Source organism: Podarcis erhardii (assembly GCF_964252035.2).
Source record: "Podarcis erhardii genome assembly, chromosome: 7".
In the NCBI taxonomy this organism is placed as follows: domain Eukaryota; kingdom Metazoa; phylum Chordata; class Lepidosauria; order Squamata; family Lacertidae; genus Podarcis; species Podarcis erhardii.
Window position 1 is genome coordinate 88,466,572 of NC_138511.1, and position 17,957 is coordinate 88,484,528.

At 52.3% G+C, this 17,957-nt stretch overlaps 1 protein-coding gene across 2 annotated transcripts in view; it reads left to right on the forward strand.

Annotated features, from left to right (window-relative positions):
* Positions 1 to 17,957, forward strand: part of SIPA1L3 (signal induced proliferation associated 1 like 3) — a 105,917-nt gene that overhangs the window by 57,637 nt on the left and 30,323 nt on the right. For both annotated transcript variants that reach the window (XM_081868643.1, XM_081868642.1), the window contains exons 4-10: positions 3,517 to 3,705; positions 6,030 to 6,204; positions 6,414 to 6,517; positions 7,731 to 7,888; positions 8,672 to 9,248; positions 10,871 to 11,145; positions 17,493 to 17,723. In XM_081868643.1, coding sequence (XP_081724769.1) covers positions 3,517 to 3,705; positions 6,030 to 6,204; positions 6,414 to 6,517; positions 7,731 to 7,888; positions 8,672 to 9,248; positions 10,871 to 11,145; positions 17,493 to 17,723 — 1,709 coding nt within the window. The remainder of the gene's footprint in view (positions 1 to 3,516; positions 3,706 to 6,029; positions 6,205 to 6,413; positions 6,518 to 7,730; positions 7,889 to 8,671; positions 9,249 to 10,870; positions 11,146 to 17,492; positions 17,724 to 17,957) is intronic.

The window sequence follows — 17,957 nt, forward strand, 5'->3', positions numbered from 1 at the left end:
TCATCTTCCGTCTCCCATTCTAGCAGTATGCTATTTGCAGCCTTCAGTAGTTTCACTTTCCCTTCAATCACTTCCATTTGAAACCTGGATCTTGCGTAACTGAATCCTTTCTTACTGTCTTCTGCTCAAAAGCAGTGCTTTGCTTGACTCGGGGAAAGTTTCGGGTGGTGCGAGCAAGTTCTCGGGTGCTCCGGGTCTAATCCAGGGCACACACCGCCCCAATGAGCCTTTGCTATGCCAGCTGCTGTCTCTTTTAGGATGTCTCTTTTAGGATGCTTCTGTTGAGAAGCAGCAGTAGCTCTGCCCCTCCGGCTCCTCTGCGGTCCCTTTTAGCGACTGAGCGGCATTGGGGAGCTTGTCTGCCAGGCTGCCTTCTCTGCAAAGTGGGCGCTGCTGCCTCATGAGCTGCAGGACCCTGAGAAGCTGCCCTTTGGCATCTTGCTTGTTTGCATTGTGTTATCGGAGAAATCTGAGGGCTCCCTTGGACAAAAAACAAGGACACCAGCCAGGAATACCAGAGCAAAACAGCAGCCAGTAGGCTTGGTCTTGATAGAAGACTGTCGCGACAGGACTCCCACCTGCCACCAGGCGGAACAAGATGGAAGCCCCGAACAAAAGAGAACCCAAACTTTTATTAGCTGCTAATCCCCATGTTACACCCCCCCCAAACTACATCACTCATACATCATGGTTACATTATGAAAGGGGAGGTCTGGTGGCAGTAATCTGAGCATCCTGGACCCTGCCCCGTGATTCCCCTTGCCCTCCACCAAACACCCATCAAGTGAAACAAAAGAGATACTTACATTTCCCTGTTTCCCTGCCAAGTTAATCCCACCCTTTTCTCTTCATCTGGATTTGTTATTTCTGGAATGGCTACCTGTCTGGCACTCAGGTATCAGGAGGCCAGGGATTATCACTCAGGCAGAGAGGCTGCTGAGTAGCTGAGCTCACATGTCTAGATGAATTTCTGAAGTTTTCCCAGTGAGCCAGTACATAGGAACATTTATCAGTGAATTCTTACATTTGGTATCGTGCAGCAGAGGCCCTTTGAATAGGCAGGAATAAACTGTGATGAAGTGTTTTGTGGGGACAAATCACAAAAGTCACAAAAGTGATTGTGCTGATTTTGATAGTGGGCTGCATGTGCATGATATCTGCTGGAGGGGCAACCCCCCCCCCAACCTATACATAATTCCTTAAATTCCTGCAACAAATGGGACTGGATACTTTTCTGGTGGGCAGCCCAAATCCTTATCTCCTCTCTGCTCACAAGCGGATTTCAGAGGGTTCAGTCCTTTGGCTTGCAAAAGTCAGTCCCACCAGCACGATCCCAGCAGCTTGGAGCCCTGCTCACCGGCTGATTTCACCCCCATGATGTCAGCAGATAGGTGGATCGTAGAACCTCAGAATTGGAGAGTTGGAAGGGGACCCACAGAGTCATCTAGTCCACACCCTGCCCTGCAGGCATCACAGCCAAAGCATTCCTGACAGAGGGCCATCCGACCTCTGCTTAAAAACCTCCAACAAAGGCAAGTCCCCCACCTTCCAAGGGATAATTGATATAAGGCAGCTTCCTGTGGAAAGCAGTTGCCCCCTCCCCCCCCCATGTTACTGTGCTCTGAAAAGAGGGGTCACAAGCGTGGCCTGGGGTCCTAAGCAGCCATTGCTATCACCTCCTCTCTCTGAGCTGTGAGGAGCTCCCCAGAGCCCAGCAGAGGGCATTGCAACTCAGCGCAGGGCCTGCGTTTGCTGCTTCAGCCAGAGGAGGAGCACACCAGCAGCGGGTCTCATGAATAAAAGGGCAGGGGGGAGAGAGATCAGGCCTTGACTGCTCTGAGGCTGGGGTCTCCGTGGGGCTCGTAGGCTGGCCCTCCGCCTTCCCAGGGGTCCTTTGCTCTGGATTGTTTTGCAACCTCAGAGCAAAAGCGTGGATTCCAAGATGCTCTTCGGAATCTGTTCTGCAGCTCTCCAGATCGTTTATCTGCGAGAGCTTCCAACCCTCCGTTTGAATTGACTGCCCTTTTCAAGATGCATATTTCCATTATCTAGGGAAAGTGAACTGTCTTCCCTACAAGAAGCCACCTTGCTATTTGAAAACTGGAGCCCAAACATCTCCTCTTCCAGCTTTCCTGTTTCTTAATCTCTGTTCGCAAAGCTTTGAAATTTGCAAAGTGAATTGGAGACAAACCTTTAAATGTTCAGAATTGGGTCCTGAGGTGTGTCTCGAGGTTGCCTCTCTCTTCCAACACTCCGATAGATAGATAGATAGATAGATAGATAGATAGATAGATAGATAGATAGATAGATAGATAGATACATAGCTTAAATAGATATAGATATGGGACGCGGGTGGCGCTGTGGGTTAAACCACAGAGTCTAGGACTTGCCGATCATAAGGTTGGCGGTTCAAATCCCCACGACGGGGTGAGCTCCCGTTGCTCAGTCCCTGCTCCTGCCAACCTAGCAGTCCGAAAGCACGTCAAAGTGCAGGTAGATAAATAGGTACCGCTCCGGCAGGAAGCTAAATGGCATTTCCGTGCGCTGCTCTGGTTCGCCAGAAGTGGCTTAGTCATGCTGGCCACATGACCCAGAAGTTGTACGCCAGTTCCCTCGGCCAGTAAAGTGAGATGAGCGTCGCAACCCCAGAGTCGGCCATGACTGGATCTAATGGTCAGGGGTCCCTTTAGCTTTATAGATACAGATATAGATTATAGATTATAGATATAGATATAGATATAGATATAGATATAGATATAGATATAGATATAGATATATAGATTTTTCCAAATAATTTCCAAAAATCATATCACATACTTTCTTATCTTATATAATGTTTTGGACTTCCATCAACCACATCTGAATATTTTTCAATCTTTATCAATCTACATTTCTTAATTTCTCTATTACTTTCAATTATCCTTAACTCTCTTCATAATCTTCAATTATCCTTAACTCTCTTCATAATCTTCTCTGCAATATTTCGCATAGTCTTCCTTACAAAAGTTCTTGAAGTCCTGCTAGCGTAATCTGTTTAGTACAATTGCTTTTCAAATAGTTCAGATATTTACTCCAGTCCTCTGAGAGTCTCTGGTCCCGCAGGTTTCGTATCCTTCCTGTCATCTTATCTAGTTCTGCAGGGTCCATTAATTTCGTCTGCCATTCTTCTTTGGTCGGTAGTTCTCATTTCCATTTCTGTGCCAGTAATATTCTTGCTGCCGTTACTGCATATAAAAACAGTTTATTATCCCTCTCTTCCAACACTCTGAGACCAAAATGGAGGAAAGCACCGTCTCCAGGGGCCCCTGTTCCCGAGCCATGTGGGCAGCCTCTCTTCCCCGGTGCCTGGCAGGCAGCCTGCCCTGTTGGGCCGGTTTCACCCGCTGGCTTTCCGCTCTGCTGGGGGCGGGAGCCACCACAAAGCGGTCCGTGTCGGTTAGCTCCACCCACATGGCAGGTCCGGACAGGAAATGCCAAGAAGGCTCCTCTGACCAGACTCTCTCTCTCTCCTTGCAGCTGACCACCCTCCGCGGCTCCATCCTGGAGGATGCCACGCCCACCTCCACCAAGCATGGCACTGTCCGCGGGCTCCCCCTCAAGGACGTGCTGGAGAACGTGGTCCCCGAGCTGAACATCCACTGCCTCCGCCTGGCCCTCAGCGTCCCCAAAGTCACGGAGCAGCTGCGGAAGCTGGACGAGCAGGGGGTGAGCGAGGCGGGGGGAGGTGGGGGGTGGGATGGCCGGGGGGTGGTGGGCATTGGCCCCTCTTCCATCCTTGCTCCCTGGTCAGTGGGGTGAAGGGCAGGAGACGGGGTGGAGAGAAACACGCATGTGCCAAATAATACTAGAGCTTGGGGGGTGTCAGACGAAGAAAAGACATGTCAGCAATTTGTGGGATTTAATAATAATAATAATAATAGGTGATGGACTATATGGAATTGGTCGAAATGACTGGCAGAATCCGAGACCAGGGAGAAGAGTCGGTGGAAGAAGATGGGAAGAAATTTAAAGTTTATTTACAGAAACATTGTAAAATTAAGGAATGTTAGAAGGAGGCTGGAATGAAGTTATGTGGCTTTAGCGGAAATATTATAAAGGATTAAGTAAAAATAGATTGTTAATGGATGAAAGGAGGAAAGGTAAAGTTACATTATATTAAGATAAATTATAGGATAAAAATTGGGAAAGATGGAAAGGATTTGCTGAAATAGCTAACTGAACTAGAATACAAAAAAAGGGAGGTGCGAGGAGGTCAAGGAAACAAGTTAATGAAAGATAAGTTATGGGAAGGTTCGTTGTGTTTTTTTAATTGTTTCTATTTTTCTGTTTATTATTATTATTATTATTATTATTATTATTATTATTATTATTATTATTCTATCCTCTTCTTTTTTTACTGTGATGTGTTGTTATGTTTTTGTTCAGCTTGGAATTATGTCTTTTTCTTTTTGTAACATTTAAAACTTTAATAAATATTATTTAATAATAATAATAATAATAATAAATTTTATTTATACCCCGCCCTCCCCAGCCAAGACCGGCTCAGGGCGGTTTGAGATGAAAGGGCAGCCAGAGAGATCAGGGGATCCCCGCGGGGCGAGGGAAGGTTGCCGCATTTGGGACTTTGTGGTTTCGGAAAAAGTTGAGCAAGAGAAGACCTGGCCGAGATGCAGACGATGGTGACCTTTGTTGTGGAGAAAGAGGAGAGATGATGGTCATGCTTCAGACGGCAGACATAAACTCTGAAACTCATTTCCCTGGGAGGCAGGGGGTGGCCTCAACTTGGGTGGCAAAGATAGACAAATCGACGGCAAAGGAGATGACTGTCGAGGGCTGCGAGCCGCAGGGGCCTTGCTCTCCCTCCGCTGCTGTTCTGCTCAGGTCCTGCTTTCAGGATTCGCATTTGGGCCGCTGGCTGGCATCTTTGAGAAGCGGGGTGCCGTAGGTCAGACGACGTTTGTAGGTTTGCAACAAGTTTTGTGAGGAGGAGTATTGGAAGTATTGCTAAAATGGAGAAGGGGAAGGATGATTTGTTAAGAGATGTAAAGGCAATTTAAAGTTAAGAAATGCATAAAAGGTAAAGGGACCCCTGACCATCAGGTCCAGTTGTGACCGACTCTAGGGTTGCGGCACTCATCTCGCTTTATTGGCCGAGGGAGCCAGCATACAGCTTCCGGGTCATGTGGCCAGCATGACTAAGCCGCTTCTGGCAAACCAGAGCAGTGCACGGAAACGCCGTTTACCTTCCCGCCGGAGCGGTACCTATTTATCTACTTGCACTTTGATGTGCTATCGAACTGCTAGGTTGGCAGGAGCAGGGACCAAGCAACAGGAGCTCATCCCGTCATGGGGATTCAAACCACCGACCTTCCGATCGGCAAGTCCTAGGCTCTGTGGTTTAACCCACAGCGCCACCTGTGTCCCTAAGAAATGCATAAGAAGTGGTTAAAACAGTGGATCATCAGAGGTGCTGATGAAAGTCTAAAAAGATTGTATAAGTGATAAGTTTTGTGGTACATTTTATAATTTATATGTTAAAATCAATAAAAAAATTTTTTAAAAAAAGAGAGAAGCGGGGTGCTGGGCTCCCCTTTGTGGCCTGTTCCAGCTACTGTCTCAACGCTCTGAACATGCTCGGGTAGATTCAGGACACCTTGCGGCATTCCTCTGAGGACGCCCTTGCCTCCCTTTCCTGCTCGCAGTGGCGTAGCGTGGGGGGTGCAGGGGGGGCCGGCCGCACCGGGCGCAACATCTGGGGTTAGGGCAAATCCACGGGTTAGGGGGCGCAAATCCACGGGTTAGGGGGCGCAAATTACTTGCCTTGCCCCGGGTGCTGACAACCCACGCTACGCCACTGCCTGCTCGTGCCCTTCTGCCAGTCTGGGAAGAAGGAGGCTGGCCCCGTCGTGGCCGGATCCTGCGACGCATGGCAGGGGAAGTGTCTCTCGCGAGGCCTCTGCCCGGTGGGCTCCCCCTGCTTGGCGCTTCTCACCCGGCTGTGTGTATCCCTCTCTCTTCTGCCCCCTCAGCTCTGCCGCAAGCACAAGGTGGGTGTCCTGTACTGCAAAGCTGACCAGAGCTCCGAGGAGGAGATGTACAACAACGAAGAGGCCGGGCCTGCCTTTGAGGAGTTCCTGGCGCTGCTGGGGGAGAAGGTGTGCCTCAGGGGCTTCGACAAGTATGCCGCCCAGCTGGACACCAAAAGTAGGTCCCTCCGGCCGTTTGCTGGGGGCAGGCAGAAGGCCGGCTGCTCTCTGCCCCCCCCCCCGAAACCTCCCGTTCCCCAACTCTCTCTGGCTGCTTGGGGGGGGGGAGGCTGTGAAGGAGCCACCCAGTCCATCCCTCCTCTCCACCCACTAGTCCCCGCTGCCAGTCCCTCCTGAGCCTCTCTCCTGCTTGCTTTTGCCTTCCAGCCGACTCCACGGGTACCCACTCTCTCTACACCACCTACCAGGGCTACGAGATCATGTTCCATGTCTCCACGATGCTTCCTTACACCCCGAACAATAGGCAGCAGGTACGAGATGGGCTCCACGCAAGCGGGGGTTGCATTTTTTTTTAAAGAAAACGACTTATTTGATCAGATTATAAGATGTGGGATCTTCGCTGCCTATTTTGTTGGTTCTGCAGCTTGCAAAACCGCCTTGTGTTCTGGCAACATAGAAGAAAAGCGGCGTGCAAATTAAAACGGAAAATGAAATAAAAACATTCGGGGCCCCTGACCTCAGAGAGCAAGGAATGCCGGACATGTTCTGAGGGGATAGCTGTGGCGTTCTGGGGGTCCTGGCAATCCCACCTTCTTTGTCGCATATCCAGCGCCCCTTGGCTGGGTGTCCAAATGTGTTCCTGCGTTCAGGGATGCCCTCAGTGGCGCTGCCCTGCCACCACCTAAACCTCTTAAGCGTTTCTGCTCTCTTCTTCCCTCCCACCGGCACATCTGGACGCAGAGGTCTATTGAGATTTGGGGCGTTGTTCTTTGGCAGTGTTGCTTTCTTACTGTCCTAATACTGCCCTAAACTTCATGTGTTTAGGGAAGTTTTTAATGTCTGATGTTTTATTGTATTTTTAATACTGAATTTTTAATGTTTCGTTGGAAGCTTGTTAGTTAACTTGTGCAATGTCCACCTTATACGGATGACGGCAAGTGAGTTGAATGCAAGCAAGGCAGAGAGCTTAGAGCGCTGTTTGTGCTTGGAGCACACGGTGCAAGGCGAGCTTTTAAGCCAGGGGTCAGCAACCTTTTTCAGCAGGGGGCCGGTCCACCGTCCCTCAGACCATGTGGTGGACCAGACTATATTTTGAAAAAATAATAATGAATGAATTCCTATGCCCCACAAATAATCCAGAGATGCATTTTAAATAAAAGGACACATTCTACTCATGTAAAAACACGCTGATTCCTGGACTGTCCACCGGCCAGATTGAGAAGGCAATTGGGCCGCATCCGGCCCCCGGGCCTTAGGTTGCCTACCCCTGTTTTAAACTCTCTGCCTTGCTTTTGGGGGCAAGGCCTGCTCCAGATAGAAGCTCAGGGATGCTAGCACAGGGGTAGTTTGAGTATGTGCATTCCTGCGCATATGTGGAGCCCTTGGGCCCAAACCCCCATGCAGGATGCGATCGGACAGTATTGTTTGCAAGCGTGACCCTGGGTCGGAATGAAAATGCGTTTGAGGAACACTTCAAATGAATAACTGAGACCCCCTCTGTCTGTCTCCTCCTTCCTCCTCCAGCTGCTCAGGAAGAGGCACATTGGGAACGACATTGTCACCATCATCTTCCAGGAGCCGGGGGCTCTGCCCTTTACCCCCCAGAACATCCGCTCCCATTTCCAGCATGTCTTCATCATCGTCCGGGCCCAGAATCCCTGCACAGAGAACGTTTGCTACAGGTAACACCCCCTCCCTGAAAGGGGCCCCAAGCTCATCCCACAGACTCTCTGGCAGAATCATCAAATGGTGCAGTTGGAATGGGCTCCAGGGTCATCTAGTCCAACCCCCTGCAATAGTCGTTCTAGAAGGGTCTGGTAGGAGGGAGGAAGCCCCTCAGGCAGAGCTGATGCTAGTCAGGAGGAATGCTTATCCTATGGGCCAAGTGAGCTTTGGAGGTGACCAGGGCCAAATTTGACAAGTGGGCGAGGCCACCTTTCCGCCCGTCACATGAGGTCATCACGACATCATTCAGCTGAAACAGGAGGTAGCAAGAGGTCCAGATTCAGAGGCAGGAGAAGAGGCAAGCCAAGATGCAGAGATGAGTTCGGCCGCTGAAGTGGCCCAGGTGTCTCCCCCTCCTGCTGTGACCAGCTCCCCTCCTCCCTGGTCTCCCAGAACCAGGAGAGGCATGAAAAGAGCGGAGAGGAGGTTGGATTCACGCAGGCTAAGTCTCTGATTGCTTGGGGGAAACCCTGGAGAGGTGGAGACTGAGATGGCTGTGGGGAGGTGGGAACTTTCAGTCTGGGCAACTGATCCGTGGGGCAAGACCTATCAGGGATGAACTGCTGGACTCATGAGGCTTGACCCTCAGCCAAGTCATAGACTTGGAAGGGACCCCAAGGGTCATCCAGCCCAGAATGATTTACTGTGATTTACTGATTTACAGTGATTTACTGCCGGTTGGCTCCTGCCTTCTGCTTGGTCCAAGCTGTGCTTACCCCCCCCTCCTTCCATGTCCCCAGTGTGGCGGTGACCCGCTCCAAAGACGTCCCTCCCTTTGGGCCAGCCATCCCCAGCCGAGCCGCCTTCCACAAATCCGACGTCTTCCGGGACTTCCTGCTGGCCAAGGTGATCAACGCCGAGAACGCGGCCCACAAGTCGGACAAGTTCCACACGATGGCCACGCGGACACGGCAGGAGTACCTGAAGGACCTGGCGGAGAACTGCGTCACCAGCACGCCCATTGACTCCACAGGGAAGTTTAACCTGATCTCGCTGGCCTCCAAGAAGAAGGAGAAGACGAAAGCCCGGCCGGGGGCCGAGCAGCACAGCGCCGGGGCCATTGCGTGGCACGTGCAGGCGCAGGATTACACCCAGGGGCTGGAGATCGAGTGCATCTTGGGCATCTCCAACGAGTTTGTCGTCCTCTTGGACCTGGGCACCAAGGAGGTGGTCTTCAACTGCTTTTGCGCGGACGTGATCGGGTGGACGCCGGACGCGTTCAGCATCAAGATCTTCTACGGGCGTGGGGACCACATTTTCATCCGGGCCCTGGAGAGCAACCCGGAGGACATCAAGGAGATTGTGCAGCGGCTGAAGGTCAGTGACATCCACGTTAAGTCAGGATAGGACCCGTGGCTCCTTGGGCCCTTTGCTTGCGTGCGTGGAGCGGATGGGATTTTAAAACCAAGTTGGGAAACCAAGCCATATTTAGGAGGAGTGGTAGAAGGATTTGGGGGAAAGAGAACTGGGGTTGATGTGAAAGAATAGAGTGGTACCTCGGGTTACAGACGCTTCAGGTTACAGACTCCGCTAACCCAGAAATAGTACCTCGGGTTAAGAACTTTGCTTCAGGATGAGAACAGAAATCGCGGGGCGGCAGCGGGAGGCCCCATTAGCTAAAGTGGTCTTCAGGTTAAGAACAGTTTCAGGTTAAGAACGGACCTCCAGATTAAATTAAGTACTTAACCCGAGGTACCACTGTATCTGAAAGGCTGTCCCATGGAAGTGGGAGTTTTCAAATGAGCCAGTGTTTTCAAATGACAGGCAAGGAGATTGCGACTAAAGCTTAGGAATAACTTCCTGATGATCAGAGCCGTTACAGAGAAATCGAGATAATAAACGGAACTGGTCTACTGAATATTTACAGATAAATTGCAGACAGGTAAAAACATTGGCAGGGTTATTGTAATAACCTGTAGTTTCATAAGGGTATATATTTAAAGTAGTTACTTAAATGAGCAAATTAAATGAATTTGGATATGCAGAAGATATTAAAAAATAAATTCAAGGAACCGCAGAAAGAGGGGGAAGCTTTGAAATGCTAAAATGATTGTAAAATTAATGAAATGTATAAACCTGATAAGTATAAATAAATAAATAAAATTGGGGGGGGGGAGAGGAAAGCAGATTGCAACTAAAGCTTAGGAATAACTTTGTGATAGTCAGAGCCGCTGCAGAGTGGAACGATCTCCTTCGGAAGGTGGCAGTGGCATGTGATTGGTGGACTGCGAGGGCTAGACTGGTCCCCTAAATGTTCCCAGTAAATTAAAGTAAAGGTAAAGGGACCCCTGACCATTAGGTCCAGTCGTGGCCGACTGGGGTTGCGGCGCTCATCTCGCTTTACTGGCCAAGGGAACCGGCGTACAGCTTCCGGGTCATGTGGCCAGCATGACTAAGCCGCTTCTGGAGAACCAGAGCAGCGCACGGAAACGCCGTTTACCTTCCCGCCGGAGCGGTACCTATTTATCTACTTGCACTTTGACGTGCTTTCGGACTGCTAGGTTGGCAGGAGCAGGGACCGAGCAACGGGAGCTCACCCCGTCAAGGGGATTCGAACCGCCGACCTTCTGATCGGCAAGCCCTAGGCTCTGGGGTTTAACCCACAGCGCAACCCACATCCCTCCCAGTAAATTAATAAAGTGTTAAAGCCCGGCGCCTCCTTCCCAGAGCCTGGAAAGCTTCTGCATGATGCTCACATGTGGAACATTGGGACGTCACAACATCACACACGTGTCCTGGCAAACCAGTGCCTCTGGACGTAACTGTTCCCCTACGAAAAATTTCACCGCCTGCCACTGGAAGATGGGGTGCAATCCTTCATTGGAGTTTCTTAAGCAGAGGTTGAGCGGTGATCCCTGCAATTTGGGGGGTTAGATTAGATGACCCTTGGGGTTCCTTACGGTTCCACTCTTCTTTGCCCCTTCCGACTCTTTCCCTAGGTCATGACCTCTGGCTGCGAGACGGTGGAGATGACGCTGCGGAGGAACGGGCTGGGGCAGCTGGGCTTCCACGTGAAGTTTGACGGGACGGTGGCCGAGGTGGAGGACTACGGCTTTGCCTGGCAAGCAGGGCTGCGCCAGGGCAGCCGGCTGGTGGAGATCTGCAAGGTGGCCGTGGTCACGCTCAGCCACGACCAGATGATTGACTGGCTGCGCACCTCTGTGACGGTGAAGGTGGTCATCGTCCCGCCGCATGAGGATGGCGTCCCTCGCAGGTAACGTCGGCCTTGCTTTGCGTCCAACACCTGGCAGGCTGGCAGCAGCAAAAGGACCCCTGTGGCACCACACAGCTGTCTTTTTCTGCACCAAACCCTTGTGCTGTGCCCATCGGGTGGCTTCGCATGGACCCCTTTTGCACGCTTTTGCTCCCGCTGCACATTGCAGAGCTGACAAGGGCTGCGGAAGCTGTGTTGTCAGTGCCTGATCTGCAAGGCAGGAGGCTGGTTCAGGGTCCCTGGCAAACAGCTTGTGCAGCCTCTGGTGGAGGAGATCCTGCCTTCTCCTGAGGAAGGGCCATCCTGAAGTTCAGTTAGACTGTTGTTTAGTCGTGTCCGACTCTTTGTGACCCCCTGGACCAGAGCACGCCAGGCACTCCTGTCCTCCACTGCCTCCTGCAGTTTGGTCAAACTCATGCTGGTAGCTTCGAGAACACTGTCCCACCATCTCGTCCTCTGTCCTCCCCTTCTCCTTGTGCCCTCCATCTTTCCCAACATCAGGGTCTTTTCCAGGGAGTCTTCTCTTCTCATGAGGTGGCCAAAGTCTTGGAGCCTCAGCTTCACGATCTGTCCTTCCAGTGAGCACTTAGGGCTGATTTCCTTCAGAATGGATCGGTTGGATCTTCTTGCAGTCCATGGGGCTCTCAAGAGTCTCCTCCAGCACCAGAATTCAAAAGCATCAATTCTTCAGCGATCAGGTAGACTACATCTCCCATATTGGCCATGCTGGCTGGGACTGATGGGAGTTGGAGTCCCAGCATCATTTGGGTGGTGCCCAGGTCTCCATTACTGTCCCCGTGAGTGATGGGCAAGACTTGTGGCTGATGTTGCAGTGGACGCTCAGTTCTGCCTCAAGCAACATATCCATTTAGGCCTGGGCGCTGTGGGTTAAACCACAGAGCCTAGGACTTGCCGATCAGAAGGTCAGCGGTTCGAATCCCCACAACATGGTGAGCTCCCATTGCTCAGTACCTGCTCCTGCCAACCTAGCAGTTTGAAAGCACGTCAAAGTGCAAGTAGATAAATAGGTACCGCTCCGGTGGGAAGGTAAACAGCGTTTCCATTCGCTGCTCTGGTTCACCAGAAGCGGCTTAGTCATGCTGGCCACATGACCCACAAGCTGTACGCCGGCCCCTTTGGCCAATAAAGCGAGATGAGCGCCGCAACCCCAGAGTCGGCCACGACTAGACCTAATGGTCAGGGGTCCCTTTACCTTTAGCTGTGCTGTTACAGTTTTTATTAATTGCCCAGCCGTCACCCTAAGGTCCCAGTTGCTGCAGGCCCAGGACGTTTCAGGGTGTGTGGGGAGGTGGTCGCTCAACCTTGCTCCTTGCCCCAAGTGGTGGAGCAGTGGGGAGAGGGGATTTTGTGTGTCTTGTGGCATTTGTCTCCCTAGCGCAGCAGATCTTTCAGAAGAGACTTCTTGCAGTTTGGAAAGTGACAGAGAAATGCATTGAGAAATGTTAGGTGGGTGGATGAGCAATGAGGGGAAACCTAGAAATCAGGAAAGGGGCAGGATGGAGGCTCAGTGTTGTCTAAAGGTACCCCTGACTGTAAGGTCCAGTCGCAGGCAACTCTGAGGTTGCGCGCTCATCTCGCTCTGTAGGCTGAGGGTGCCGAGATTTGTCTGCAGACAGCTTCCGGGTCATGTGGCCAGCATGACTAAGCCACTTCTGGGGAACCAGAGCAGCGCACGGAAATGCCGTTTACCTTCCCGCCAGAGCAGTACCTATTTATCTACTTGCTCTTTGACGTGCTTTCGAACTGCTAGGTTGGCAGGAGCAGGGACCGAGCAACGGGAGCTCACCCTGTCGCAGGGATTCGAACCGCTGACCTTCCGATCGGCAAGCCCTAGGCTCTGTGGTTTAGACCACAGCGTACCCATGTCTCCCCAGTGTTGTCTAAGCGCCCCATAAAGCAATCAGAGCAAATGCTCAGTGAAGATAAAGACTCAATAAAGACTGACTACCATCTAATCTCTGCAATAAGCTTTGTGCACGGAAGTCAGAATGGCTGGGTCAACGTTTGGATTTTGCTAATTCAGTACACCCCCACAATCTTGTTCCTGGTCAGTCACTGCCAGTTCCAGCTCCCCCTAAACACATGTCAAGTGAGGAAATATCTTGAGCCAATGGGCTTCACATTACTCTAGTTTCAATTCCTCACAATCCCTTTTTGCTCCTGTATGTGATCTGTAAATTTGGCCCCCTTCTGCTCTCCTCCAACTCCAGGTCATATGTGAACAAGTTAGCAAGCAGAGGCCCAGGCGATGCTTGAGGAATTTTCCACATACCTCCATCCTTTTCCCTGGTTCTCCTGTTCCTTAACCAGTTACCAGTCCATGGTGGAATCTAGACACATATAAAAAAACCGCATATGGTGGAATCTAGACACATATTAAAAAACAGCTTCCGAGTCATGTGGCCAGCATGACTAAATTGCTTCTGGCGAGCCAGAACAGCGCACGGAAATGCCATTTACCTTCACGCCGGAGCGGTACTTATTTATCTACTTGCACTTTGACGTGCTTTCGAACTGCTAGGTTGGCAGGAGCAGGGACTGAGCAACGGGAGCTCACCCCGTCACGGGGATTTGAACCACTGACCTTCTGATCGGCAAGCACAAGAGGCTCAGTGGTTTAGACGACAGCACCACCCACGTCCCTATGCTTATAGAACATAATAATAATAATAATAATAATAATAATAATAATAATAATAATAATAGATTTATACCCCGCCCATCTGGCTGAGTTTCCCCAGCCACTCTGGGCTGCTCCCAACAGATTAAAAACAGAATAAACCATCAAATATTAAAAATTCCCTGTACAGGGCTGCCTTCAGATGTCTACTCAAAGTCAGATAGTTGTTTATTTCCTTGAAATCTGGTGGGAGGCATTCCACAGGGTGGGCACCACCACTGAGAAGGCCCTCTGCCTGGTTCCCTGTAACTTGGCTTCTCGCAGAGAGGGAACTGCCAGAAGGCCCTCGGAGCTAGATCTCAGTGTCCAGGCTGAATGATGGGGGTGGAGACGCTCCTTCAGGTTAGCCACTGCAGGGTGTTGGACTAGGTGACTGTAGGGTTCCCTTCCAACTCTACAGTTCTAGAATTCTGTGACTTGACCCTGAAGAAGCCTTGCTGGCCCTCCTCCAACAAAACTTGTTCTTCCAAAGGCTTGGCCATTCTGTCTTGGGACGATGCTTTCCGCCCGTTTCCCGGGAGCAGAGGCTAACAGAGAGTGAGGACGGGTGTGCTGACACCCTACTCAGGACTGACTGCATTGCTCAGGAATGAGGGCTCCCTGGGGGAGAATCCGGGCCGCACCCTGCATTGCTGGAACGTAACCATGCCGGCGTACAGCTGTTTTGCGCCTGAGGAGTCTGGGGGAGGAGAGTGAGGAGCCGTTTCAGATGTTGGTTAAGGATTCAGATCCGCTCCTGGCCTCCCAGTCACCAGAGCAGGAGGGAACAGTCCCCAGCTCAAGTCCAGGGTCTGGCGGGGGGGGGGGGGGCAGCACAGAGCCCGGCCCCTGCGCATCATCTCTCCCAGGTTGTAGTCAGTGGATGCTTGGGAGCAGTCGTTGCAAGACCAGTGGTAGATGTCCTGTTAGTTACTGAGCAAACTCTTATTCTGGTGAGCAAGACGTCGGCGGGGGGGGGGGGTAGAGATGGAGTTACCGTATTTTTCGCTCCATAAGATGCACCTGACCATAAGACGCAACTAGTTTTTAGAGGAGGAAAACAAGATTTTTGTGGTTCATGCTGTGGCCACAAACATGTGATTTGATGGTGAGTTTGGAGTAGCCCAATGCAAAAATCCTGAGAATCCATGTGGATCCGTGCTTTGTAACCATGTTTTTGCGCCATTGCGTGATCTGCTTTTCGCCCCTGGGCAATTCGGCTCCAGGGACCATGCATTCGCCCCATAAGACGCACAGACATTTCCCCTCACTTTCTAGGAAGAAAAAAGTGTGCCTTATGGAGCGAAAAATATGGTATTTCTGGTTCTTAAGCCATTGTCCTATTGACATTGATCCTGCGCTAAACAGCATCCAAACACTTCTTGCCAGAAGCTTCTTGCATGGCCAAGCGGTGGGGAAGAGTTTTACACATGGACCCTTTGTGGGGGTGAGGGTGGGGGGGCTTCTGGATTTTCATGCCACAGCTGACCACAGGCAGGTCGCCGACTCAGCCTCCCATCTGTAAACATTAATGTTGTCGTTGTTGTGGTTGTCAGAGGTTTATTACCTGCCCTTCACCGGCACGTCCCCAGGGCAGCTCACGGCACTTTAAAACCCAGAATTAAAAGCAGCCAGAACAAATAATGGCCATGGGAAGAGGGTGCGTCCTGCAGACACACATCTCAGGTGTGACTTCAGCATCCGGCTGGAAGCTGCGGGGAGGGAATTCCACAGCAAGGGGTGAAAGCGAGCTTTGTGATTCCTGTTTTTTAAGCACTTTAGATGTGAAAAGCTGCGTTTGCAGCGAGCGAGGCTGCCGGGGGTGAGGACGACGAGCGTTTCATGCTGGCTTTTCCCAGACTCCCCTTGTTGGGAAGTTCTCCACCCTGCACGGCCCCTTTCCGCTCCCGCCTGCGAGTGGGCTGCTCTTACTCATCTCCTCTAGAGGAGGCGGGTGCATAGAGCCTGCAAAGAGTTAAGTAGCATCCTCGCGAGCACCAGCTGTGCCCTTGGCCTCTCCAGCTTCCTGCCTGATTCGCCAGGTGTGGTTGGGAGAGCAAGTTGAGGCACCCCTCGGCTTGCCGGCAAGTCCGCCCTCCTTCCGCCCCCCCCCCAACCAAATTGCCCTTGCCGAACAGAGCGCACGAGCACAATGGCTGAACTGACACTAAGGCGGCTGCTTGTCCTTGCTCACCACGGAGCCGAGGGGGTGGGCAGTGGGGCTCCCACAGCAGAGGCAGGTATTGGCGGCCTTGAAATTTGAGTGGGGTGGTGCTGTTGGGCCCTGGAAGCCGGCTCCGGCGCTAGGTGTTGCCGGGGGGCGGGAGGCTCCCCCTGCCAAGGCTTGTTGCCAATGACTTCATCCTTCCCAGCACTGCTTTTTGGAGATCCAGCTGGTGGAGGGAGGAATCAGATGCTCGCTTTTGCTAGAGACTTGCCTGGGTGAGTGAAATTTGCAGCTCCGTCTGCTGTGCCCCCCCCCCAGCAAAGAGTAGCACCCCAGAGGAATGGGTGCAGACCCACCTGGCCAGCGGGAGCCCATCACGAAGCGGGAGGGTGTCTCCATCAATCCCACGGAGCCTGGAGGCTGTCCCTCCCGTTCTGAAAGCCAGCCTTCCCGCTGCGCCGGAAGCTCTGGTTTGGTGCAGAGGTGGCCGCTGGCCTTGAACCCTCCTGGGGTCTCCCAAGAGAGAGCCAGAAAAGAGGGGCTCCTTTTGGAATTGGGGGGCAGCCCAGAGACACGTGCTGGATGGGGAGAGTGGAGTGTGAGTCATGGCAAGAGATCTTTGCAAAGGTTGACTCAGCGTGATTCTTTGCTTCCAAGAATTGCATGGAAGTTCTTACATCAGGCCATTGGAGGATCGGAGCTGCAAAGTGTGTGTTTGGGGGGGTGTCAATGAGCACAGCTCCCCACCATCTCTCTGAGCACATGTCTCTCTCCTTGTTTCATAAGCCGCACATCTTGGCAGCCCCTGCCGTGTGCATGACTCAGGTAACCGAAAAGTCCTTCCTCATGCAGCTCAGTGTTGGACTGTGGAACTCCCTCCCACAGGAGCAAGGGATGGCTTTAAAAGAGGATGTGAGAAATACATGGAGGAGGAGGGGAGGGCTGTCGATGGCTCTTAGCCAGGATGACTATGCTGTGCCTTCACAGTTGGAGGCAGCGGCGTTCCTGAGTGCTAATTGCTGGAAGTCACAGGAGATGAGGAGAGGACTCTTGTGCTCATATCCCGCTTGCGGGTTTACCTTGGCATTATCCGGTTGGCCCCTGTGAAAACAGGAGTCTGGGCCTGATCCAGCAGCCGAGCTCTTCTTACTTGTTATTGTGGAGCCTCCAGTTCCAGAGGCAGTCTATCATGATTCCTGGGTTCTTAAGGTTAGGGTTAGGATCTGCTTACGTTGCCTCTGGCCTGGTGGAGGCCATGAGGGCAACTTCGATGGTGCTAGCAGCCTTTCTCAACCTGTGGGTCCCCAGATGTTGTTGAACTACAACTCCCATCACCCCTAGCTAGCAAGGCCAGAGCTCAGGGGGACCCACAGGTTGAGAACCGCTGCTCTAAAGGAAGAGTTGGAAGGGGTGCGGAGGGTCATCCAGCCCAACCCCGTGCCGTGTGGACGGTGGAGAGCTTTGCTCAGTGCGCCTCTGCTCTGCTCTCTCCCTCTGCAGGGGCTGGGCCGAGTCCTTCAAGATGAGCACCCTGGAGGCCAAGGGGGAGCAGGAGAGCCTGCCGGTGGGCTACCGGCCCCCCTACCGCAGCAACTCCGCCTGGCAGTGGAACAGCTCTGCCACCCACGGCTCCTCGCAGCCGAGCCACGCCCAGTCCCAGTCCCTGACCAGGACCCCGAAGCAGAGCGCCGTGGCCCCTTACCGAGAGCCCCAGTCCCTGCATGGCAAGAGGTGAGGAGGAGGAGGAGGATGGTTGGGCGTGGGGGGGGGGCGCTTGGCATGCTCAATTTCTCCCCCCTGGCAGCCTCGCCCTCCTGTTGCTGCTGCTGCATCCAACATCTTGGGAGCTTCCCGGTGGCGCTCCCTGCCTGCCAGTGCCCTTTGGACGGTCCTGCCGCAGAGCGCATGTGCCCTGTGGGTCATGACTCAAGCTCTTTCCTTCTCCCATTGCCTCCCCCCCCCCTT